Genomic DNA, 19,083 nt, shown 5'->3' on the forward strand with positions numbered 1-19,083 from the left:
TGGATGGATGGATGGATGGATGGATGGATGGATGGATGGATGGATGGATGGATGGATGGATGGACAGATGGATGGACGGATCGATGGACAGATGGATGGACGGATCGATGGACGGACAGACGGATGGATGGATGAATGGATCTATGGATGGATAGATGGACGGACGGATGGATGGATGGACAAATGGATTAGATGTGGATGTGATTTCTCAATTTTCATTGAAAAGAGGATTGTATCCCTAGATCGCCATAAATTTTCTTAGCTCACATTCAGCTGTAGCTGAATGATGGTACCCTAGAAATTTATGCTCGGGCCAGTGAAATGTCATTTTTCCTGACCTACAGTCACTGCTGTTTGTCACCAGATATGTTGGACTGTCCATAGGAAGAGCTATGTAGCATTGATGTCATGTAAAACTACTAATTCACTCATTGACATTGTTGCCACAGGTTTGTTTGACAGCCAGATGGGTTAGAGAATTTCTTTTCAAGCAGCCCCATGAATCAGTTAGCCTGACTCTCCTCCTCCCCATTGCGTTTACAGTATCTACTTTCTTGCTTCAGAAACAACCAAAAAACATTTCTCTTTAACTGATTTTTTTTCTTTCTTTTTCAGTGTGACAGTGACAGTGACCAGGAAGAGAAGGTAAGACCTATATCATTTGCACCCTGTAATTGGATTCATTGTGTACGTAGACACACACACACACACACACACACACTCACTCACTCCATCACAGTATACCTGCTGACTGGAGTTCCCTTTGAAGAGAATGCTTTCTCTTAGAAGTTTTTCCAAGTTTTTATCAAGTGCACCTTTCTCTTCTTGAAGTAATGCCTGCGAGTCACACCATGGGACTTGAGTTGGATCAGGAGGGAAGGTTCTGAAAATGACCCCTTCAATATTGGTTGCACCTGGCCCATGGGATCTTTCTTTATGGGAGAAGAATTGCATTCCTAGAAAAATGTTGAGAAATAAGCTGAATAGACAGCAGCTTCCTAACTGCCTCCCCCATCCCCCACCATACCAGGGGCATCGAGATTTGTCAGTACACATTATGGTAATTAATATAAATGTCATTTGAGCATTCTTGTTAACATACTTGATGTGTTCTTGTCATTCACTCTAATACTTAACTCTGTTTGCTTTTCCATGCACAATGGGTTTTTTTTGTGGTACAAAATATTTAAAATCTTTTTTAAAATTGATTTTGGGGAATTTGCTGTTGGGTGGTGGAAGGGAAAGGGGGCTCCTCCTACACTCTGGGAAAATTGCTTTCTTTTCCTTTGGATCAGAGCATAGGTAGGTAGCTTCTTCCTCAGGCATTCACTGGATTTGGGGGCTCCCGGCCCCCTAACCTCCACTTAACCGGCTCAAAGAGGACCAAGGAAAGGAGCCTGTTTTCCAAACCTCCTGGAAAAGGATGGACGACAACCTGGTAAAATGAGAGGTGTGATATGTTTGATATCAGGGAACCTTGAGTTCTTTGTTTGGTTATTGGTCTAGCTTACTCTTTTCTTCTCAAACTTACTGCAAGGATTGGCCATAATTTATTGTTTCTTCCATCTAATGAAAAAGAATTCCTCAAAACCATGGTTTCTCTAACCATTGGCCATCTGGTGACAAGACACACCCCAATCCCAACTTCAGGCTGAATTTCTGCTGCCCTTTCCCTGGAGATGGGCATCATTCAAATACATGTTAATGAAGTCCACCGCCTTGCTATAGAAGACTCTTGGGGTTATCATTTGGGGAGGGGAATTCTTTCTCTGTGTGCGCCATCACTTCTGAAGCCAGGAGTCTCCCCTCCCTCTCTGCTGCCAGCCTGGAAGAGAGATCTAAGGGCCTTGGTTCTTAGCTGCCGTTAATTTGAATTCAGCATATGTAGCCTGTTATAAAATGCGAGACATCATCATTTGAGCAGGTCAAGCATATTCAGATGAAGACAAATGGTGCTTATTTGATTTCCTTAAAATCAGGAAATGAAAAAAGTGTTCTCTGGAGAAATCATGTTCTGCCTGACTAAGATGATAGACCAAAGCATGTCCCCCAGATAAGAACCGGCTTTCGCCTTGAGGTTTTTATCTCTGAAGGACGGCGAGGACTGTCAGCTTGCTGACATATGCATTACCCATGTCATTTTAAACAAAGTGACCTATGGAAGGGTGCAGTGTGCCGTGACATGATAATGGGCTGTTGGATGACAGGTAAAGTACACACTCTAAAGGAGGCCGTGTATTATTCCTTTGTTTAACTGACAAGCCGGCGCTTCCTTCCCTCAGACAGTGGGATCCTCAGATCCCTCTCAGTAGGATGTCCAAAGAATCTGAGAGCTGTGTTCATTGGGTGCCAATGACAGTTGAGATCAATGGGTGTCCTTCTGCCCTGGGAACATCTGCTTGACCACACAGGATACTCTTTAGCTCTTTCTCAGACCCTTGTTACACAACTTCCTTTATGGTCGTCATCCCCACCCCACCCCATTGGAATTTCCCCCAGGGCAATCCCAGTCTAGGCCGTTATTGTCATTTGGGGGGCCTCATCTCCATCATTTCACCTTAAAGTTGGGGGTCTTGGTGTATTTGTGTCAATAACTGGTGTATTTGGAAGCAGCTCTGATGTCACCGCTCACCATCTGCCTTTCTAGAGGAAGGGAGGGAGAAGGAGCACCATTTTGTGTGTTTGTCATAAATCCATACTCTGATACCAGAAATAATGTATCTGCCTCTACGTTTTAGAGAGAATGCATTTTCTGAGGAATAGTGGTAGACCCTGTGTATCAGCATTTCCTTTCCTCCCAGAACACTTGATTTAACAACTGCACATTGGAGAGAGATGTACAGGCCAGAAGAGGCTGAACAGGTCATTTGGGATTTTTTAGTCAGGTGGAGAAGCCTCTGCTGTCAGCGGGAAAAGATCCCATTACTTGATGGGTAGAGGAGGCCAGTCAAAGAAAGAGAATGAATTTTATTTTGGCAGAAGGAAAAAAAGAAGGATCATCTCTAGGAAGACAGGAGACATAGATAGCTCTTTGTTATTCCCCATCCCTTTCCAATTGTCTTTGCCCTCTTCGGTGTGGCTGTTTTTCTCTCTGGATGGCAGTAGCCCCTCCACTCTTTTCCTTTCATAATTGGAAGTTGCCATCAAGATTGGCACTTGGTTCATCTCTACCTGCCTTATCATGAGGTGTTTCTTATCCTCAGCTAGCAACGCTCTTTAATTATGTGTGCTTGGCCCTGTTTTCATGAAGACTGTCAGAATTCCCTTCCCAGACTGCCGTGGCCTTGGGTTCATAGCCAAGCTCTGCCATCTTTCTCCCAGACCCTAGCCAGCCATGAGTACGTTCCTCCTGCAACACCCTTCCTCATCTTCAAGCCCAGAGCACTGAGAGGGGCCTCTTTGACTTGATGGTTGGATAACTTTCATCAGAATTGGAAATGCTAATACTTGAAAAGATGCCCCTCAGCATCCCAGGATCTCTCCGGTGAGTCCCACCAAGGATGACCACAGAGGCAAAAATGGTGGTCTCCTCAGAGACTCATTGGGATTCCTTCCTGGAAGACTTTAGTGCCTGTGGCTCCCCTAGGCTGCTGCTCTAAAATTAGGGTCCTTCCTCCACACAGCTGACTGAATTGAGATAAATCATACTCTCCGCTGATAGCAAGCTGTAATTTATAAAATGATACCCTTACTAATTAATGGAGGCAGAAACTAGCGGCGAGACTCCAAAGAGCTAAGTATTATCTAAATGCAGGCAACATCCTTCTTTGTAGAAAAGGCAGGCTCATAACTTTGCCAGGATACCACGTGAAATGATGGTTTTATCCTTCCCTCCTCACGATCTGCATACATGTCAACTTTCATGCTAGAGAAGCAAGGAGATCTTTCTGAGGAGCAGCAGTGGGTAGTAGCAATGGATGCAGGGGTGGGGAACCTGCAGTCTCGAGGCCACATGTGACCCTCTAGGTCCTCAAGTGCGACCCTTTGATTGAATTCACCCTTCACAGAAAAAATCTCCTTAATAAAAGGATTTGTTCTGTGAAGTTTGGATTCAGTCACTTGAGGACATAGAGGGCCACACGTGACCTTGCGGCCACCGGCTCCCCACCTCTGGGATAGAGAATAGAGGGGTGACTGGGAAGACCAGCTTCCAAGAACAGAGACTGTTACCCAGTTATCCCAAGGAAAAGACAGACAACCCAGGCTCCTAAATCACCGTAATTATGCATTTAATCACATTTCTTCTCTGAAAATCTGTTGGTATCACAGAGAAATGCTTTCTTCTGTTCTGGAAAAAAAAAAGTTGATTTGACTGCTACTTCTAGAGGAAGATCATCATTCAGAGGGTATGATATAATAGAAAACTAGCTTTGTACCAGGAAGATCTGAGTTCAAATTATGTTCAACTCACACATTTACCACCTGCAGTATTCCCTGTGCCTCAGTTTCCTCATCTGTAAAATGAGGGGTTTGGACTCCATGGCCTATACAGGCCCTTTCTGCTCTGTCTTTGATCTTACGAAAAGGAAATTTTGTTCGGGAGCGGATCAGAGCCGGAAAGAGGCCCTGTTCTCTCCCTCTTTTTACTGTTGTGTCCATGTGCAGTATTTTAATCCATGTTGGGTGAAATACAAGCCATCCTTTAGCTTTTTAAAAGAAATACCTGTTAATCTTAGCAGGCTTTGAAAACTGAAACCAAACTCTGAGATCCAGGCCCTACACCCACCTCCTTCTTGCCTCCCCAATACAAATCTGTTGCTGCATTTCAAAAAAAAGCAGGGTGAGAAATTACCGGGAGAGTGTTACAAGTACCTCCAGCTGCCTGGAAGCAGGCAGCCATTCACACTTTCCCCAAGGTGGAGTCCCACTCCATCACATTAACTCATGAGATCTAGATCGTGGGATGGCCCAGCTCTTCCCACTTCAGGGAAAACTCAAGCAACATGTAAACATGACACTTTTTTTTTGCAACACAGATCTTTTTGCATCTGCTGGTTTCCGCCTCCACCGGGTTCCACTGGCAGTAGTAGCTTTGTCTTACTTAACTAAGGTCCCATTCGGATTTGGGGCCAGAATGCTGGTGTGTGGGTTAAAAGCCATGGTGGACTCACCCCACTTTGCATGATTATGTCACCTTAAATCCACTCAATGAATAAGTGGCTCTCAAAGGGTGTACAATAAGTTTCACTAGGCCTGTTGCCAAATTTTCAATGTTATATCTTTCCATAATTTTGTTCTATATAAATTTTGCTTATCCAGCCTACATAATGTGATATATACAGCCATTACAAAATAGATGAAACTCACCTTTCCCACGTGCTGTTTAATCTCAAAACACACAAGACCTTGAACTTGCAAAGACTTCAGCTGAAAATGGCTGCTCTTATGGACAAGGTACTGAGCAAGTCTCATTAACCTTCTGTGTGTTTGCTAGCTTAAGTGTTCAGTGTGCTAGGACTCCTACCAGCAAAGAATATTGTTTTGTGAACATGGAAAAAAAAAGCTAGATAACCACTGGCATAGAATATGCTAGCATATTGGGTGAAAATCTCACCGGGAGATGCTTTCTTCCCTTTGGTAAACTCAGGACTCTCCAGATAATATACTCAACATTTGAGGGATGTGTTTTTCAGAAGTACAGATACAGCAATGGCCTGCCAAGCTGTCTCTTTCCTTATACCCACTGGAATGAGCATTTTATAGCATGTCTTCTTAAAACTCCCATCTACCTATCAACTCTCTGGTATCAGTCTTTGGTCTGGGTAGAGGCTAAAGCCAACAAGTATAGTGTCCCAAAAGGATTAGGTGGTGATAAATTGAATTACACCCTTATTGCACCTTACAGATAGGAGAATTTGTCAGAGAGAAATATTCACTTTCTATTGAGTGTCTAGTAGTGCTGGAATTTTGACTGCTTGAGAAACAGGCTTGAAAATTGTGTTTATTTCTCTGAGTGTGTGAAGGTGTATGGAACATATAGAGCCCTGCGGGACTTTAGAAGTCAAAGAATCTAACCACTTCATTTTACAGAGGAGGAAACTGAGACTCAAAGAGCTTAAGTGGCCTGTCCCATTGTCTCATTTTCATTTTTTTAGATAGAAATTGATATCTTCCCTCTTTCTAACACTCCAATATGCATATTGGCCAATCACCAAAATATAATAGAAGCCGGGCTTTCATTGAGGAAGGGTCATGCCAGCATATTTGTCTTTTTTATAAGTTGGCAGTGTTCATAAGTTTTATAATGTTTATGAGTTGACTGTGGGGCACATAAGGAGCAGTATGCTCTGTATTCTCTAGAGCCCGGCAAAACTCGATCCCGAGTTTGGCTTGAAATAGGTTATTACTCTTGCTAATGGCTTTGACCCAATTGCAGTTCTTATCCTGTTCCAACATGGAGGTGAAAGGTTCAGGAGAAAAGCAAAGATTCCCCCTTTAATAACCTAACAAGACCATTCAGTGGGCAAGAGCACTGGGTTTAGAACCAGAAGCCCTGAGTTCCAGTCTCAGCTTGGCACTTGTTAGCTCATAGATATGGAGCTAGAAGGGACTCAATGGCCATCTAGATGAGGAAAGTAAGACTCAGGTTAAGTGATGTATCCAAGCTCACATAGATCTTAGGCATCGAAGGCCAGATTTGAACCTGGGTCTTCTGAGTCCCCTGCCAGTATTCTTTCCATTGTGTTCATCAGTGTAAAAATGTTCCTTATATTTACTTGAAGAAGAGTTCCACTTAACTACCTGTGCAACCCGAGTCAAATCACTTAATCTCTCTAGGTCTTGGTATTCTTAGCAACTTCCAAGGTCCTTTCTCAAAACTATCTACTCATACTGGGAATACTGGCTGGTCCTTTTTAGACCTCACGGAGGGAGCAGCAGAATGGACCCAAGATGGATCTGTCTGGAATGATATCAGATTGGAATTTCCTTTCTTGCATTTCCTTTATCTCATGCAGGGACCCAGTGATTATTCACACCAAGATGGTGCCTTGGCCATGGGTGCAGGCATTAAGCAGTTGGTCTTGTTATGGAAGGGACCCCAGATGTATCCCTCTGGGACCTCCTTGTTGAAAGAGTCCCCTGTTGTGTTTGGGTCAGCTGTGTGGAGTGCATATTCATCTTGGTTTTGGCATCTTTTAAGGCTTTCTGTCTATGTCCCCCGCCCTGGAAATTTTCCTTCATTCTTGATTTAGTTTTAGCTTGGGGATATTTCTGGCTCTTGGTCTTCCAGAAGACTTTTTGTTCCTCCAAGACTGTGTCTGGGTCAGGGTGACATTTTGTTGTTCTTCCAGCTTTGGTCATTCTTTCAGCACCATATTTCTAGTTGGCTTAATTACCATTTATCCAAACAAAATCCCCTTTAATTCTTCCCTAGGATTAAATTCCTCATGCATAATTACTTCAAATCCTAGGACTCATTATGTATAGCTTTCTTTAATAGCTATTCAGAGCCAGACTCCAGACTGCCCCCAAAGACCTCTAAGATGCAGGGTATCTGCCCTCCACCTTTGGTCCCTGTGTGTCTGAATTATATTACTGACAAGGTGAAGGCTATAAAGGTTTAAGTTTTTACTGTTCTGCAAATGAGTGGAACAGCACCATCTTCCAAGAGTTTATAAATTTATTGAGAAGAAGACATTTCTGATTTTTTGATGAACTAATGACACCTGGATGTAGGGGTTACAGAAAGAATAGGAATTGGAAGACCTCTCAATGATTTGTGGATGGGTTAGCAGAAACTGTCAGAAGATCTGGGCTTTAATTCCGAATGTGTGACAATCAAGATAAATGACCTTAGACAAGTCACCTGGGGTTCTCTGCAGCCCATGGGATGTTGAATCTAGGACTGGTAGAGACATCAGAAATCATCTGTTCTACACATGAGGAAACTGAGGCCCAGAGAAGTTAAGTGAATACCTTTGGTCACACAGGTCATCGAAGCAGGTTCATTAACTCTAGAGGCAATGTTCTTCCTACTCTACCTATGTGAAATTAATTTCATCCTTGTTAAAATGAGTAGATTGGGACAAGGGATCCTCCTCTAAAATCCTGTGATCCTTCAGTTATCCTCCTTCACTCTCATGGAATAAGCCCTTAGTATGGTATTAGGAGATCTGAGTTCTAAGCCTGAGTAGCCCCAGTGCCTTTCACATAGCAGACAATTAGTGACTTCTTACTGAATTCACATCATTTCGTTATTTACTCTGTATTATTTGTGCCCTCTCTTTAGACTTAACAAAGCCCTTTTTGGGTTTTGAGGTTCCTCCTCTTCTGGAGCAGCATTGACTGACTGTTTTCTGCCCAACCAAAGAATATGGCTTGTTATCACTCCTGCTATCGCTCCTGGGGTATGGGGCAGGAAGGAAACCTGTTAGCTTCGTTAGCTAACACTGGGCGCCAACAGGCGCCATATTTTGTTTTGTTTTGATTTTTTGTTTGTTAGTTTTTGTCTTGTTTTGTTTTGAGGAGTTGGTTTGGTTTGTAATAGAAATACAGTCATATATAACTACTGGTGTGGAATGAATAGTAACACGGTAGCTCTGGGCCCTGGGCTCTTTGTGATGCTGTCATAATTCATGTTCTGTTCTGGTCCAGATGATCTTGCTCTTTGTGGAATTCTTCTGTCTTCTCCTTCATATCTAGAATGTCCTCTTTCCTCACCTCTGCCTCTCTCAATCCCTGGCTTCCTTCAAGGCTCCATGGCTGTGCACCCTCCTATGGGAAGCCCTTTCCTGATGCCCTGAAGACGCTTTGTGCTCTCCTTCCATTTCACATTATTACACATATACTTTTCTACTTATAGACAAGATTAGATATAAGCTCCTAGAGGTTGGAGGCTATCTTTTGTCCTTTTTTCACATTCCCTGCAAAATAATTTGCATATATTAGGAGCTTAGTCTCATCTTCTTAAACATCACAGGCTGTCTCCTTAGCAAAACTTACCATGCCAAGATATTGTCTGCAACAGCCCCTGAGTCATATGAGGTCGTAGATTTAAAGCTGACATAATCTAGTTCAGATCTTTTTAAAAAAATGATGACTGACTCATCTGAAACCTACAGGGGGAAATGACTTGGCCCGTATCACCAAGGAGCAAGACTTAGATTGGAACCCAGATTCATAAGATCCTAGGTCTTGAGCTGAAAGGGACCTCAGAAGCCATCTAGCCCAGCACTCTCATTTTGCATATGAGGAAACTGAGGCCCAAAGTAGAGAAGAGACTTAAGCTTCCCTAGGAGAACAGTTTGAAGCCAAGTCCTCTGGCTCTGCAGGTCCTGGCCTTTCCATGGTATTGTGGACCCCTTGTCTTGGTTCAGCAGTTAATGGCAGTGCTGTTACTTGCCACAGTAGGCCCAATGACTGACTTGTATTTTCTTGTTTTCTGTCACAGTCGGGGCAGTAGGAACAGCTTGGCATAATGAGGAAAGGGTCAGCCTTGAAGTCTGGAAGACTTACATTCACATCAGACTAAATGACTTAAGCACTCAGTGCTCCTGCTCCCAGGGAACGCTCCTAGAGAACCAGTGTAGAACAGTGTGTGATCCCTTTGCATGGCCAGATCAAGCAACAAGCCTACTATGTGATCATAGTCTGATAGAAGAGAGTATGGAAATGACTATGGATAAAGAAGATCTATCTCAGTCTGTCAGTCTAGCTATCTAGATAGAGATTTCTCTATATTGAGAGTTATGTTTTTATAAATATATCTGCATCCATAGAGCTACAGCTCTCTCTACATAAATATAACATTTTTATATATGTCCACACACATATAAAGACATATTGATGGGGGCATCTAGGTGGTGCAGTGAATAGAGCACCAGCCCGGAGTCAGGAGGACCTGAGTTCAAATCCAGCCACAGACAGCTAACACGTACTAGCCATGTGACCTTGGGCAAGTCACTTAACCCCAACTGCCCTCTAAAAGGCAAAAAAAAAAAAACCACATTGATCTAACTCTACTACTTATCATATCTATACTATATACTGTATGTACTATGTATTATATACTATATCTAAATATAGTATATACTGCATACTTTTGTACTATTATATACTATATCTGTCTATACTATATGTGTTATATAGTTTATGTCTATACTATATACTGTATTACTATATATTATTTCTCTCTAGACCTAGAAAGCTAGAGATACTTTGATTTAGTATGGCACTAAGAAGGCACTAATACTTGTGGGGTTTTGCTGAGAATTCATTACACCAGTAAAATCCCATGTGTGGTCCAGACCAGAGCATTAGAAGAGTCCTAATCTTAGCTAATCTCCAGGGGTGTCTTTCTTGGGGGAGTGAAGAAGAAACATCCAAAATGACAAAAATTCAACCTTACCCTTTTCTTGAATTTTCTGGATTTCTGAGTCCTTATTTACCCTGCCCAGCAGCATGCTGGGGTGGGCCAGGCAGGTCTTTGTTTTACCTATTTGGCAGATGAAATAGGTAAGGGTCTGTGGGAATTATTTAAGTTTCTATAATATATTATTTAACTTTGAACCTAGTGTACTCTCAGCCATGGCACAGTCTTTCCATGGTAAATAATCATCCTTTATGTCTCTGCATAATAAAACATGGTTATGGGAATGTTTGCAGTCATTAGCAGTCTTCCCTCATTAGAATGTAAGTTCCTTGAGGACAAGGGACAGTCTTAGTCATTATATCCCCAACACCTCATACAGTGCTTGGCATATACAGTTGTAGGTGCTTAATAAAGTAGTAGGTTGGGGCGGCTAGGTGGCACAGTGAGTAAAGCGCTGGCCTGGAGTCAGGAGGACCTGAGTTCGGTTCTGGCCTCAGACACTTAACACACACACACACACACAAAAAGACCTAGCTGTGTAACCATGGGCAAGTTACTTAACCCCAATTACCCTCCAAAAGGCTAAATAAATAAAGTAGTAGGTGTAATGAATTCTCAGCAAGACCCCACAAGTATTAGTGCCTTCTTAGTGCCATATTAAATCAAAGTATCTCTAGCTTTCTAGGTCTAGAGAGAAATAATATATAGTACATACAGTACATAGTATAGATATAAATTATATCTATATTATATATAGATATAAAAGTAGGTGCTTAATAAATACTTTTAAATTAATAATTTAGAGCCCAAGGCCCAATAACCAGTAAATCAATGAGCCAGGTCTTCTGATTTCCAATCCTATATGTTCCTTTCACAAAGATGAGCTAGATCTTGCTGGCAACCCCATACTCAGATCTGCCAGTTTGTGTGTGTGTGGTTTTACCATTGCAGAGATGAGTCCCCCTGAAAAGTGTAGACCATTCCAAAGCAATTCCTGTAAACTAAGATCTTTAGTGGGTCTGCCAGCTTTGACCTTGAGGGTGTATCTAAACCTTGAGCCATACCTTCCAGTGGTCAGCATACATCCTCTTCAAACAACTTTGCATGAAATTCATATACATTTTTCTAGATATTCATAACTCCCTTTTAGAGTATAAACTCCTTGAGGCCAGGGACTGCTTCATTTTTGCCTCTGTATTGTCAGTGTTTAGCATGCCCTTGCCATTTAATAAATGCTTGCTATTGGTTTAAAAAGAGGACGCTGGCCTCTGATCTCCTCCATCTCCCCCTCTTCTCCCCAGACTCCCAAGTGTGTGTCCAGATGTGTACATGTCCTGTGGGGACCATCCAGGCTCTAAGAGACCTTTTTGTTTATAGGACAGAAGGTCCAGAGCTCCATCCAGCCCACCCTTCAGGCAGCAGGGTGGGAAGGAATGAGGATGGTCCCCACAGGCAGACTGGCTCCAAACCCCTCCCCTCTCACCGATTACCTGTCTGACCTTGGGCGAATCGCTTTTCTTCCTCGGGGCTCAATTTCCTCATCTATGAAATGAGGGGCTCAGACTAAACGGTCCCTGAGGTCCCATCCAGCTGCCGAGCCGTGATTCCACGATCCCAGGAAAGCCGGGTTAAGTGAATGGCTGATCTCGGGTCCCACCCCACCCGCCCACATTGTCAGCCAGCCCGAGGAGCCCCCCACCTCTGGAGAGGCAGTAAACGTCGGGGCCGAGGGCGCCTTGCGTCTTGGGCACCAAGGGGAGAAGTCTGGAAGCGCGTGCCGGCTGGGCTGATTACGGGCCCGCACTCCATCAGCCAATGATTTGTCCTGTCCTTTATCATCTGTGTCACTCAGCCGGGCTGTCTGGGGCTGCACCGTCGCCCCCTTCCCTTTTTGGTACCCATTTCGTGTAGAAAATTTGTATTTACTTTGGGATTGTAATTTGTTCCTCATGGATAATATGACCCTGAGCGGAGCTGGATCATGGGTTAGTTGAAGTGATATTTTCCACTAATGGTAGTCGTATATCATCGCTGTCAGCTCGGGTTAGGAGGCAAGCATATTACAACTCCATTTTACCTCTGCAGGCATCTGGGATTATTTGCCATAACCGAGTATGACATGACCGCACTACAGAGTGCATTAAAATTTTACTAGCTTCTCCGCCAAGTTCCCTGGTTCCAGTTTATGCTGCAGGCGGGTGGACTGATGAATACCTCCAAGGTCCCGACTGCCTTGCCTTGCACCAAGCGGGGAGCTGCGTGAACCCCCCAAACGAGGCCACTCTCCTCCGGCCCTCCAGGATGCACCATCCTAGAGCAAAGGGGAAGAGAGCTCTCAGGTGTATCTCAGGAAGTCGGTGCTTCCTGTGCTCTGAAGCCCCATCAGAGCAAGATTACTGAGCCACTCGCAGATGTTGGGAAGGCGGAGGATGGAGAAGGGGCCATCAGCTTTGGCCCTTACAGTTCTTTGGTTGTCTTGGAGCTTGCTGCAGTGGTTGAGTGATGAGTGGGAAACCAGATTGCAGGGGTGACGAGGAGAGGGAGTGGACACAGTGGGTGTAGACAGCTTTTTTCACACCTTTCTTATACTAGCTGGGGATTAATTTCAATTCTACTCTAGACTCCATCTTTCTTCCCTGAAGGTTATGGTAATCAAACTGCAGGAACTAGATCCTTCCTTTCTCAGAAGAGGGCCAAGCCTTTAAGCTTCTCAGAGAACCTGGGATGTTGCTTTGTTTTTTTTTTTTTCCTTCTTTCTTTGAACCTACACTGAGAGAAGTGTGAGACTTGGGTCTGACTGGGGCTGTGGCTGGTTAGCATTTCTTCAGTGGACCTCCCTACTCTGTGGCAGCCACAGTACTGGAGATAAAAACAGAGAGAATTCAACAGTTTCTGCTCCCAAAGAGCTCACGTTCTAATAGATGAATATGTACAAAATTGTTACAAAGAGAAAAATGAGAAGGTCATTAATACAAGGTAGTTGGCAAGGGGTGAATCAAAAATGGCTTCTTGCACAAGGTAGTGTGGGGAGATTCTGTCTGTTTTCTAAGCAGAGACTGTCTTGTTTGTTATAGTGAAAAAGAACAATTTGTTTTGTTTTGTTTTGCTTTGCTTTTTGGAGGGCAGTTGGGATTGTGACTTGCCCAAAGTCACACGGCTAGTAATTGCGTCAAGTGTCTGAGGCTGGATTTGAACTAAGGTCCTCCTGACTCCAGGGCCGGTATTCTATTCACTGCACCACCTACCTGCCCCCAAAAGAGCATTTGTTAAGAAATAACCTGCATTCATATCCCATCTTTTATGCTGTCTACTTGGACATGACCTTAGGCATGACCTTGGACTGTCATTCGATTTTCATAGACCTCAGTTTCCTCTTCTGTAAAATGAGAGGTTTTGACTTTGATTTCATGGCCTCTGAGGTTCCTTCCAGGTCTGAATCTGTGATCCTGGCTATAATACCATGATAGGCATGCCAAGTATCTTTATTTTTTTTAAGCAGTTGAAATAGGTCTTAGGTTGTAAATGTGAAGAAACAATTTGTAAGGGTGAAGGATAAAGACAGCACTGGAAGGGACGTCAATGGCCATAAAGTCCAGTCTTTCATACTGAGTTTACTCAGAACCAAAGGGTTTGGGACCTACGAAAGGTCACAAAGTAGAGAACATGTTAGAAGTAGTTCTTGAACCCAGGTCTCCTGGTTATAGATTCATTACTCTTCCCCCTGTACCACATTGTCTGACTTCTTTATTACACCAGAGAAATGTGGATTTTATTTTGGACAGGTTTATATTCGGTCATTTCCCAATTTGCAGCCTAGGGAATATCTAGGGCCCAAGTCAGGGTCCTAAATTATCCTAAATTCCAGTTTTTCAGAATCTGAATTGATGAAGATTCACTTTATACTCATTCACAGGGAGCATAGACATCACCTTCAGTCCCACAGCAGTCATGTCTGTGCCCTTATTGACATTATCTTCTCTTCCTCTGAAGCTAAGAGGTGTGAGTCCTGGGAAGGAGTCAGACGTTGACCATGTTACCCACCAGTTTCCTACATGGTGTCACTACAAACCTCACACATATAAAAATCAGCCTTATTTTTTTAACCTGTCATACCTTACATGCTAGTTGAAGCTAAGGTCTTTTAAATTAATATCTTTTTTCGTATTACTTTCATTTCTGAATATATCCCTCATTTCCCTTATCCTCATTTGTAACAATGATTTTTTTAAAGAGAAAGTTGAACAAAATCAGCCAACATGAGTCTGATCATGCATGTAACATTCTATAATTAGAATTAAAAAGAGAGCAGGAGGCACCCTCTTTAGCTCCTCTCCAGACCCAAGTTTCTGGTTCATTGTTATTATATAGAATGCAATTTCATTTTTGTTGTTCTTTCATGATGTACGTTGGCTTCCTTGATCATCCTTCTCCCATAGTCATCATATATATTGTCTTCCTGGTTCTTCTGCCTTCGCTCTGCACATGTCTTTCCTCGTTTCTCCGAATTCTTCATAGTCTTCCTTCCTTGTGGTCAGTAATATTCCATTATGTGCATGTACTACAGTTGGGTTAGCCATTCACTGTTTGTTGGGCCTATACTTTGTTTCAGTTCTTTGCAACTCAAGGAAGTGCTGCCGTGAATATTTTGGTGTTTGTGAAATATTTCTGCCTTTAAACTCCTTAGAATATGTGCCTCTCAGTGATATCAATGGGTCAAAGGGTGTGGACATTTTAGTTATTTTTTTAGCATAATTCCGAATTGCTTTCCCAAATGATTAGACCAATTCAAAACTCCCTCAATGTATTCCTGCCTTTCCACAGCCCTTCCAACATGAACTATTCCCATAGTTTGCCACTTTTGGCAATTTACTGTATGAGATATGACGCCTGGGTTGTTTGGATTTGTCTTTTTCTTAACACTCATGGCAATCTCTCATGTGGGAAAGGGGAAGGGGGCCTGAGCGTTTACATGGTGCCTACCGTGGGCTGGGCACTGTGCTAAGAGCTTTAAAAATACTGTCTCGTTTGATTTTCACAATAACCCTGTGGTTATATGCTCTCATTATTCCCATTTTACAGTTGTAGGAACTGAGACAAATGGAGGCTGAGTGACTTGTCCAGCTAGTAAGTGCCTGAGGTCAAATTAGAACTCAGATCTGCCTTATTTCAGACCCAGAGCTCTTTCTACTGTGCCACCCATCTGCCTAGTTCATGTGTTTACTATTCGTGTCTTGTGTTTCTTTTGAGAATCCTCTGATTCTCCTGTCTTTTTGATCATTGTTCCGTTGTGGAAAGCCCCATTTCTACTAATTCCCTGTGTGTTGTGGAAGTCAAATCTCTATCAGAGCTAGCTGATGCGCAAAGTCTTCCACTCCTCTAAAACTACAGTATGGGCCAATATTTTTCTGAATAATCACAATTTAATAGATTTTTTTCTTTGTAAAGTGTACAATGAAGTTAAGAATTGGGATTTCTTCACACACACACGATCTTTATGCCTTGATTGCACCAGGTCCAGAGGGATTGACATAATTTTCTCCTTTGGCCTTAAATCCAGTAATTCAGGGAGCAAAGGGAAAGAACAAAAGCATCGATCCAATCATTGAAAAGTAATTATCCTCCTGAGTTAGAACTGTCTAGAATGCAGCCATAATTTTAAATAATGCCTTCCCCAGAGGGAGCCTGGGGGCCAGGTGTGGGATATTTTAGTTTTCTCATCTTCTTCCTCTTTCAAGATGAACCCTTCTCCCCCCCCCAAAAAAAATCCCCAACAACTTAGTAACTGCAAGACTTACCCAATAGGTAAATGGCCAAAAAGAAGATTATTCCCTTTCCAAAGGATGCCTTACTTTCCCAAGGAATTCTTTCCATCCAGGATTTCTTTATATGGCATGCTTCTTATAATGTCTTTGGCCTTCAAGGCCATCCCTAAGTTGCCTGGAAAAGCTGAGCACATTTTCTTCTCCAATTCAGTGGAACAAGTTGTATTTATGAAGGACCTAAATGTGTATGGGCCCTGGAGACACAGAAACAAAATATGTAGGATTCACCCTGTCCTCAAGGAGCTTACATTCCCCTGGAAGAGATAACACAGACACAAATAAGGAGCATCAAAGTATTTAAATTAGTGCTAAGGAGAGGTGGAAGGCCGTAGAGGGTGCTAGTAACTCAGGGGAACTCTTAAAGCTTTCAGGCATCCTGACCTCAGGACAAGGGTTCTTAACCTTGGATTCACGAAGAGAGTTCAGGGGGTTCATAGAGGGGAAAATGGTATCTTTATTCACCTGAAATTTAGCATTTCTTTCAATTATTTAAAAACATTATTTTATGATAAGACCCATAGAATTCACCAAACTAGTAGAGGGGTCCAGGGCACAAAAATGGTGAAGGGAACATAGTTTTCCTTTCTCAGCTCTAATAATTTTCATTTGTTACAGGATTTGAAAGAATGTACCATTGATCCCTCATATACATATAGCTGTTTGCATGTTGGATTCACCATTAGAATGAAGGCTTCTTGAGGGCAGGGATTGTGTTTACATTTCTTGTTTTGCCTAGTGTTTAGCATGTAGTAAATGATTAAAAAGAGTTACTGATAGAAATTGAGAGGGCATCCATCATTTGGGAATGGCTAAATGAGTTGTGGTATGTTAGTGTGATGGAATACTACTATGGCAAAAGAAACAAAGAGTGGGTCGATTTTAGAAAAACATGGAAAGATTTGCATGAAATAATGAAGAGTGAAATGAGCAGGACCAAGAGAATCTTGTATATAGTAACAGCAATATTGTTCAAGGAATAACTGTGAAAAACTAAGCTATTTTGAGTATTATGAATATTCAAATCAACTACAAAAACCTATGAAGGAAGGTGCTATCCACCTCCAGAGAAAGAACTGATAAATGGGAGTATGTACAATATGGTTTTATATACATACACACACACACACACACACACACACAGAGGCTAACCCTAAATGCCTCCAACTCTAAACCTAAATGTGCACTGTGTGTGTGAAGGTGTGTGTATGTGAAATGATGGCCTTCTCAAGTGTGGGTGGGGAGGGAGACAGTTCATAACTTAAAATATAACCCAAAATTGATAAAATTAGATTTTTTTTAAATGACACATCCCTCAAAAATTTGCATGGAGAAAAAAAGTTTTGTGTCCTTGCAAAAAAAGAAGTTATTGACTTGCAATCAAAGGATCATTGATTTAGAGCTGAAAAGAACCTTAAAAGTCATCTATTCCTCATTTTTCAGATGGAAAAACAGAGCCCCAGAGAGAATAAATAATTTCTTTAGACCAGGGGCCTTAGAAGCCATCTAGTCTTCATTTTACAAATGGGGAGGCTGATCTCCAGAGTACAGATATTTTTTTAAGATCATTGGATCATAGATCTAGACCTGTACATATGTTCTACCCTCCTCATTTTACAGATAAGGAAACTAAGTCTCAGGGAGTTTGAGTGACATAGCCAAGGCCACATAGTAGTAAGTAGTAAGTGGATTTGAACTCAGATCTTTTGATTCCAGAGCCAGTGTTCTTCTTAATCCCCCACTGTTGTCTCACTGAGTGGTTCTAAATATCAGTGACTTTTAAAGACCCCTCACTGGTTGTTTCTATCATTCTCACTGACCAAAATATTAACATTTAAGAAGAATTGTGGGCTTTGAGACAGCTGTTACTGTAGTGGAGAGAGCCCTGGGATCAGGGGATTTGAGCCCAAATCCAGGTTCTGAGCTGATTCTCTACATGGCCTTAAGCAAACTACTTCTTCATTCTGAACATCACCTTTCCTAATCTGTAAAATGGGGAGAATGATTCATCTATTACCCCCCCCCAACAAGGGTGTTTTGAGTATCCCATGAATCATAAAGTCTAAATGAGTTGTGTTTGAATGGAATAGAATTGAACTCTTAATTTTTTTTTCACCAAGGGAATTCTGTTGAGTAGGAACCCTTCCATCAAGCAGATAGCAACCCATTTTAAATTTAGTAGATGATAAATACTTGGAAGCCGCTTAAGGCTGAACAAGGTCTTTTACCTTCTTAGCCTCAGTTTTCTCATGTATAAAATTATGAGGATGAGCCAGGGGCCTCTGAGGGCCTTTCCAGCTCTAAAACCATGATCCATGTGTTTGTAAAGGTTAGATCCATTGTGTTTGTAAAGGTTAGATGACTTGCCCAGAGCCACATAGCTTATCAAAGGCAGGATTTGAACCCAGATTTTTACTTCTCCAAGTTAAAGTCACCCACTATTCCATTTACTTCCTTATGCTGCTTTTATTTCATTATTTAGGGTAAAATGGAGTTCCCCTGCATATCCTCAAAGTGGATTCTAAACCTAGAATCAGTTGATTTTTTTCTCAGTTGTTTAACCATAGTGGCTGGATAAGTTACTCCCAAGGCATTACAATGTGTAGGCACATCGGGAGGCTTAGAACCCTTCCAAGCCACCCAGGCACCAATTAGTAAATTACTCCTCCAGGATGCTAAATAGCACCCTCCTGGCTTGAAGAAATTACATTCCTCCCAGAGAGCCTAATTTATACCTAGCTCCCTGGTTCCTCCCATAGACCATAATACCTGGCTGAAATCCTATCCCTTAGGATGGAAGACTAGTGATGTCACTTCTAAACTGGGATTTGGACTTCTAATTTCATGTCTTCTGCTAAAGCTTTGGAGAGAAGTTAGGTTATTAACCCATCCAGGGCTTCTGAGAATGGATGGATGGATGGATGGATGGATGGATGGATGGATGGATGGATG

The 19,083-nt window shown here is 42.3% G+C and overlaps 1 protein-coding gene across 7 annotated transcripts in view; it reads left to right on the top strand.

Moving 5' to 3' along the window:
• The window catches only part of AUTS2 (activator of transcription and developmental regulator AUTS2), a 1,243,088-nt gene that overhangs the window by 850,975 nt on the left and 373,030 nt on the right, over positions 1-19,083 (top strand). For all 7 annotated transcript variants that reach the window (XM_069089538.1, XM_069089542.1, XM_069089540.1 and 4 more), the window contains one exon: positions 616-645. In XM_069089538.1, the coding sequence (XP_068945639.1) occupies positions 616-645 (30 nt within the window). The remainder of the gene's footprint in view (positions 1-615; positions 646-19,083) is intronic.

Source organism: Petaurus breviceps, unplaced genomic scaffold, assembly GCF_028583685.1.
Source record: "Petaurus breviceps papuanus isolate PSGF00001 unplaced genomic scaffold, PetGlider_PUasm1.0 186, whole genome shotgun sequence".
In the NCBI taxonomy this organism is placed as follows: domain Eukaryota; kingdom Metazoa; phylum Chordata; class Mammalia; order Diprotodontia; family Petauridae; genus Petaurus; species Petaurus breviceps.